General features: G+C 39.1%; 1 protein-coding gene across 1 annotated transcript in view; it reads left to right on the forward strand.

Moving 5' to 3' along the window:
* MYH9 (myosin heavy chain 9) overlaps positions 1-7959 on the forward strand; it is a 62221-nt gene that overhangs the window by 25293 nt on the left and 28969 nt on the right. Inside the window, exons 7-14 of the mRNA XM_018564705.1 lie at positions 979-1042; positions 1290-1388; positions 3134-3277; positions 3993-4088; positions 5036-5154; positions 5233-5385; positions 5563-5736; positions 5824-5997. Of these exons, the coding sequence (XP_018420207.1) occupies positions 979-1042; positions 1290-1388; positions 3134-3277; positions 3993-4088; positions 5036-5154; positions 5233-5385; positions 5563-5736; positions 5824-5997 (1023 nt within the window). The remainder of the gene's footprint in view (positions 1-978; positions 1043-1289; positions 1389-3133; positions 3278-3992; positions 4089-5035; positions 5155-5232; positions 5386-5562; positions 5737-5823; positions 5998-7959) is intronic.

Consider the following 7959-nt stretch of genomic DNA (forward strand, 5'->3'; position numbering starts at 1 on the left):
TGTAGTCCTGGTGGAGAGAACTAGGCACGGCTGACAACAGTGCCTCTATGGCACCGAAATTCGAAATGGGTTAAGTTAGGAGCTCTAACTCGGAGATAGATCAGCAGATCACCAGGTTTTCTGTACCCGCTGCATTTTTTAAATATAAAACATTGGGGGGCTGCATGTATTGCGGATGTAAATGTTTTTTTTTTGTCCAGATATATGTAATCTGGTTATTTCAGTGTATTTCTAAATAGATTTGTTGAATAGGCTACAAATCTGGGTTTACATACGATTTCAGTGTAGTAATCTAGTTCAGGATGAAGTTGTATGAAACCGCAATTGGATGTGTTGCACATCTTTTAGGTGTAAGCACATTAGGTTTTTTTTTTTTTATGGTAATATGTTTACCTTGTTGTACCATTTAACCTATTAAAAATAGTATACATACTTTGCCACACGGGTCACAATCTAGAAAACATGGGTTGAATGGTACAATAAAAAGTGGAAACCCTAAAAAAGGGAAACTGCAAGAAAATTGTAAGCTGATCCATCCAATTTGTGCAATAAAATTTTTTTTTTATCCAGTCCCTTATGACCTCATACAAATTTTCTGAATACATTGAGGGGCATTTAACAAAACTGGAGTAGACAAAATCTGGAGCAGTTGCTCCCCCCAGTAATGGCTTACTCGCATCTAGATTTCTGTAGAGTTCTGTCTAAATGCTGTATACTGAAATGTGTGACCAGTTGACACACTGCTTGTACTGAGGAACATGTCAGACGATTATAGCCCAGGTTTCTAACCATTGCTGGGTGTGCCTGCCCTGAAACAAGAAAAAGTGGCATCCTCCAGCACTGTAGCATGTTCTTCCAAATTGTCTGGAAATGTATGCATTTTGTATAACCCTCTAGATGAAACAGTCTTTGCAATCTGTAGTAATGAAGTGCATGAAGTATAAAATTTGCTTTGATGTATTCTCATTTTTTCTTTAGGGAAAATTCATACGAATTAATTTTGATGTCAATGGCTACATTGTTGGTGCAAATATTGAGACCTGTATCCTTTCTAATTATATTGCTTGGTGTGTTTTGTGCTTTGTTTTCATAATATTTGGATAAAATGCCATCTTTTATTTATAAAATTCAATACACAAATGGTGTTACAAAAATACATTTTACTTCAGAATAAAACTGTGATAATTTTTTTTTGCAATTGCACCGCACTGGAATGCAGGGCATAATGAGCACATTAGTAAGGCTTTGTTATAAATGTATATTTCACATTTCCCTTGACTGAGTGCCAGACTTGCTGGAAAAATCCCGTGCAATTCGCCAGGCCAAAGATGAACGAACATTCCATATATTTTACTACCTATTGTCTGGTTCTGGAGAACACCTAAAGAGTAAGTATTGCATCTCCCTGGTCTGTAAGATGTCTTGAGGAGATTGAAGAAAAGTATTTCTGGGCATTTTCCGTCTTAGAGGAAAGCTCTATTGAAGTATGGTGATATTTAGAAATTACAGGTGTCCTGACTTTATGGTTCAGCAGCTTAAGTACTTTTGGGTCAATCTCAAGTATTGCAGTCGGCAAGTAGTATTTGCAGGGAGAGGTCAGCAGTGGCATTCTCTGTATTTGCTCCTCTGGTTTGCTTGGTGGAAACAAACTTTGAAATGGCATCCCAAGCAACATTATAAACTATATTCAGCGCATTATAATGGGTTTTTTTTGGTCATTTCCACTTTCCCTCCTTATAGTCAGAATAACCTGCTTTTTGTGTCCTCTTCCCACTTTCAGCTTTCCCATTGTATTATGAATGCACATTACTGCTCTGTAAATGTGCCTAAAGCCTGTTGGTGTGGCAGTACTGTACAATGCAGTGGTTTGCTTAGTGTCAGCACTGCTGCTCTTATTTCAGGTGGGCTGGGGATGACTGTGAGAGGTAGTTACTTTATAAGGTCCGGTGTCAACAGGCTTTTGTTTGCTTCAGTTGGGGTTTGCATCCCATACAAGCGTCTCAAACCAATGCCATCTATGCAAGCTCAAAGCCTGTTAACATGGGCCCCTTAAGCATGATTTGGATGCTCTACCAAAAATACAAGAAAAAGGAAGGGCTGGTATATGGCATTTCAAAAATATGCTGGGTAGTATGCTCTCTAAAAAAAACCTTATTCCTTAAAAAATGGAAAGGCGCGCTATACTTAAAAGAAAACTATGGGGTAAGTGTTTTTCCTTCATAGTTCTCTTTTTAGGGTCACAGGAAGACATATACTAACCTCCTCCCGTGACCCAAACCTCAGTATATAGAAGGCTATTGCCCGTGACATACTGAGAGTGCCGCAGATGGGAAGCTAAGAGTGTAATGATTCTGACAGGAAATGTGTGTGCATACTGTTCATGATCTTTTTATTTTAAAAGGGCGAGAAGACTGATGGCATAGTTCATCCATTGAAAACGGCCCCCCAAAAATTATTTTTTTTCCCTGGGTCTTAACTAATCCTATATAAGTATTTTTCAAGAAAAAAAATGCATTTGCTGGAGAGAATGAGGCATTTTGCATCATTGTATTTCTAAGTCTATCTAGCGCTTGGCTGTGTGCAGTACTGTGTGCTTGTTGGTCAGAAGTAGCAGTTTGCTGATCAACGTTGCAATGCTTACTTTCATGGTGGTTAGAATACACTAAGCAAAATAAACATGCAAGACCAATCGGCCAGTTTTTTACTGGTTTGACTTCAGTAGAATTCTGACTAGTTGCTATATTTTTGCCATTTGTGTTTTTTGCGTGCAAAGTTTGGCTAAAGCCACACAGTGACTGGTTCTTCTTTGTGGTCATGTAAAAATGTGCTGGTTTGCAGCCTAAACCTACTTGTGTAGAACCATATAGTTCTGTTGTGCATGTTGACCAGAGAAGCACTGGTTTATTTTGTCATCCATCCACAGATTGCCATTTCTTAAAATGTAGTGCTGCTTCCATATTCAGTCTGCCTTGCCAGTAATGGTTTACCATGCTTTAGCAACTTCTCCTGAAATTCCCCTGCACATCCACTTCCTGCATAACCCAGACTGTAGTCCACATTTCTTGTTACATAATGCATTTAAAAAAAATCTTCATTATTTTCTAACCTGAAACTTCCAACTTATCTCTTGCAGATGACCTCCTTTTGGAACCATACAATAAATATCGTTTCCTTTCCAATGGGCACGTTACCATTCCTGGTCAGCAAGACAAGGATCTGTTTCAAGAGACTTTGGAAGCAATGAAGATCATGGGAATCCCTGATGATGAGCAAATTGGTAGGTGTTCAAACCTGATACCTGACTTTTCGTATCAAGAACATTCCTTTCATTGAAAGAATATCTGGTAATCTTGCTGTGAGGGTCCTTGTTCATGCACTTTCTGTTAAAGGTTGACAGTGCTTTGTCCCCCGTCTCAAACCTGTGCCCCTCTGTCATGCTGTCCCATTGGCTTCTGATGGTATCTTCAAGTTACCATTTCAACATGCATTACTCTGGCACGCTCCACTGTTGTTCCCATCTGGAAATGGACATGAGAAATGCCATGTAGACATTGCTGAAGTGCATGTATACATGAAGTGGTTGTAAAATGGCTACAGGAGATAAACCAAGATGTAGCAAAGGATGACAAAAAAAGTGAGCCAGTATTTTCGAAAAGGAAAAAAACTTGGCAATTGTTTTGATACACAATTCTTTAGTAAGCCAAATGTCATTCAGATAGACTGTTATCGAAAGGGGCTTAAAGTGGATGTAAACCTGGACACTTAACCTTCCCCTAATTCTAATCCTGATTCAATCACTAATCCAGTGATCCAGAGATGTTTGAACTGTAGGTCTATGTAAATCTTAACTTGAGAAAGTGGAGACTGACCCCACCCTTTTCCACTTCCTGAACCTCCTGATTTTGTCATTTTATGTGTAGGCTGGCCTCATGGACCAATAAAGTGACTTTAGTATTTTTTCTTTTAATAAATATTCAATTTTTTCCCCCCAGGGTTGTTGCGAGTTATTTCTGGAGTCCTGCAGCTGGGTAACATTGCATTTAAGAAGGAGCGCAACACAGATCAGGCTTCAATGCCTGACAACACAGGTATGCTCTGTTCCCTGGGGTAGTGTGGCTGCTGGTTAGATAATACGAACATTTTTACAAGAGGATCCTCAGCGCGATTCTATCTCAATATACAGGACCTCAGTGGTGGGGTTTCCCATCAAGTCTTTGTGTTCTTGCTATCCCAAAAATCCTATAAGGATATCGCTGTCTTGGAGATGCTCACCAAGTACTTGTAATACGTTATACGGCACCATTATTTTGGTATCGTCAATAGCACTTGGGTGGAGATGGGAACAGTGGATCTCTTGCTATTGTAGTTTCAGTGTGTGATTCAGCATCTAAGCTTAAATATCCTAAACGTAGTTTTGGATTGAATGGGCAAAGATTGGAATCCCTGTTTACTGCACTTCGGTGCACAGATCTCTAATAGCACCCACATTTTTATTAAATGTTTTTGTTTTTTAAGCTTTAGGTTATTACTGTGTCCTAATGCACATATTTTCCTCATTCCTGCCTGATAAAATTGTCACTGATGGTGATGGGCAGATCTCTCTAACAGAGCTCTAGTTAAATAAGGTGGGGTGCTAATCCTTCTCCAAAATGTTTTGGCTGGTTTACACTTTTTTTTTAGAGCTATTCTTCACTTGTGGTATTTGATGCATTAATCGGCATTGTGGTACCTGTGCCTGTAGGTCCTCAACAAACGTACACGCCCCAAAAAAAAAAAAAAAAATCTGACCTCCCCCCCCATTGCACCTCAACACAGCGTGTTTTGCAGTGTTTTAAATGGTGTTTGGTGTTTACAGCACACTGCAACAGCCATGTATTGGTGTGGATTCAACCTAAATATCTACTATGTGGGATGCCTTAGACTCCTAAATTGTTCACACCATATTTTGTTTTTAGTGCATTTCAAACTGTAAAATGTCCTCCTGTGTTCCCTGGTTAAGTAGTCCTGATAAAATAATGTACTTGCTCTTTTATAGCTGCCCAGAAAGTGTGCCATCTTTTGGGCATTAATGTGAACGATTTTACACGAGCAATCCTCATGCCTCGCATTAAGGTTGGACGTGACTATGTCCAGAAAGCCCAGACCAAAGAGCAGGTAAAAGGTTATTCCAGCTAGAATGGATTTTCAGGTTACCTTTTCAGTTTGCTGAAATGTTATCCATCTTTTATTTAGGCGGACTTTGCAATAGAAGCTCTTGCTAAAGCAAGTTATGAGCGCATGTTCCGTTGGCTTGTCATGCGCATCAACAAAGCCTTAGACAAAACCAAGAGGCAAGGTGCTTCATTTATTGGCATTCTGGATATTGCTGGCTTTGAAATATTTGAGGTAAATTATCTACATGAGGACGTCTAATATTTTATTATATAATATTTGGAAATTTGCAGCAGCAATTAATGGTGCCCCTGTGAATTTCTTTTTTTATTTTCGAATTCAAGTGTTTCACACTATAAACTTTAAAAGTGATGTGTAATCGATGCCATCTCTGTCATCCATTCTCTGTAGCTGAACTCATTTGAACAGCTTTGCATTAATTATACCAATGAGAAACTGCAGCAGCTCTTCAATCACACTATGTTTATACTCGAACAAGAGGAATACCAGCGGGAAGGTATTGAGTGGAACTTCATTGACTTTGGCTTGGATCTTCAGCCTTGTATTGACTTGATCGAAAAACCAGTGAGTACATTGGGGGATGTATGTATGTGTATATAAATGTGTGTGTATGTATATTGCTGCATTGGTAATCATGCTCTTGATTTGCAGGCTGGTCCCCCAGGCATTCTAGCTCTCTTAGATGAGGAATGTTGGTTTCCCAAGGCTACGGATAAGAGTTTTGTGGAGAAAGTGGTACAGGAGCAAGGCACTCACTCAAAGTTCCAAAAGCCCAAGCAACTTAAGGAAAAGGCTGACTTTTCCATCATGCACTATGCTGGGAGGGTAAGTTACCTGTTTTTTCATGTAAAATGTACTATTTTGTAAACTACAGTTGATGAAGCTTTAATACAATTCTGTTTAATGTTGACTTCAAGTGAACTACATAAAGTGCAACTGTGTCAAGACTGGGGACATTAAAGATTTTGTACATTCTTTACAAATCAGTATTGCTTTTTAAATGAGCCACAACTGACCTCTAGATTTTGACTTCAAAGACTTGTCTGATTTCAACTGGTGCATAACACCTTTAGAACCATCTGCTCGGTGTGTACATTAGGATAGCCAAAATTCTACCCTCCATACAAAGTAAAGGGGGCAAAGATTTTAGTTCTTTTGTGAACTTTGAGAGGTAAGTGGCGGGGGTTTAGGTGCTTTAAATGCAGGTTTAGAATGTGTAAATGTGTATATCCTGGCCACAGGTTCACTTTAAATACACTTATACATTTAAGCTACGGTTTGAAGCAGTCTTGCCTGCAAAAAGAATATTTGCTTGTTGCGCTGCCAATCTTTGCTCCATTTTAAAAGCTTAAACTTTTCTGGGAGTTTTGGGTGCCTGGTCCCCCTCCACACTATGGTTTTATCAGTATAGAACAATGTAGTCATGTAGGGGAAGGTGGAAGAAATCAGGCATCCAACACGGCAAACTTCACGCTTTAAAGTGATATTAAACCCTCATATATTTTTTAATCCATTCTAAAATGTTTTATGGTTATCTATGCTTGCTTCAGACCTCTGGTCTGCTGGTTCTTTAAAATCTTCAGAGTTCAGAATGCTGGGGGGAACTTCCGTTCTACAAGTTACCTTCATCTTCCCTATGTGTTCCATGGAATCTCTCCCTGTGATAGGACTACAGAATTGTGTAAGAATGCAGCCTGCCCAACGTGTACAGGACCACCTACTTTTGGCAGCGTCTCGCTGGTGCTGTGATCGGCTGAAATCTCACATTCACATCAAGGTTTTTTGTTTTTTTTTTTTCCCCTTTTCAACAAGCTTTAGGTCCAGTGTATATGTAATAGCATATGTAGCAATGTAATTTGTATGATGGCTCTAGCCTTTTTTTTTTTTTTTTTTTTTAAAAGCAGTAGTATGTTTTAATGTGTATAGATTGTGGAGCAATGTAATGTTTACCTTGCTGCAGTCTTTTAACAAGTGTTATGTATGCTTGTTAAAAAAGCATACATAAAAAATGTTAGTCTGGTGCAATGTAATCATTACTTTGCTCCACAATCTATACACATTAAACATAATGCTTGTTTAAAAAAAAAAAGGTCTGGAGCCATTTAACAGATTACATTGCTTCATAGGCTGTTTACATATACAATAGACATAAAGCTTGTTGGGGAGAAGAAGAAAAAAAAGCTTGATGTGAAAGATCTCAGCTGAATGCGTTCCTGTACACGTTGGTCAGGCTGCATTCTTACATAATTCTGTAGTCCTACCACAGGAGCGTGCAAAGGAGCAACTCCATGGCACAGAGGGAGGATGGAGGTAACTTGTAGAACGGAAGTTCCCCCCAGCATTCTGAACTCTGAAGATTTTAAAGAAACAGCAGCCCAGAGGTCTGAAGCAAGCATGGATAACAGTAAAACATATTGTAGCATTGATTTTATTTAAATGTGGGGGATTAATATTACTTTGATAGCAATGATTGGCAGCAGGACAGATGAGTATTTTTTTTTTCTTCTTTGCAGTCACAACAGCAAGTGATAAGATCTCTTCCCAAAATGGGTAAAATTCCCTCAGACAGTTGTCGTCATAACACATGTTCCCTTTAGGCTCTATTCTTACTCTGGCAACAGTTAAACATTTTGGAATTCCCATCACTTTGCACCCTGGTGACAGGACACAGATGGCGAATCTCTGCAGTGGTGACAGACAACAATAATACAAAAAAGTTCCTTCAGGTGACTTCCCTGAGCTGCAGACAGTCCCTAGTTCTTTTTTTTTTTTTGGGGGGGGGGGGGG

Source organism: Nanorana parkeri, unplaced genomic scaffold (assembly GCF_000935625.1).
Source record: "Nanorana parkeri isolate BGI_ZX_2015 unplaced genomic scaffold, ASM93562v1 scaffold774, whole genome shotgun sequence".
Taxonomy (NCBI): Eukaryota; Metazoa; Chordata; class Amphibia; order Anura; family Dicroglossidae; genus Nanorana; species Nanorana parkeri.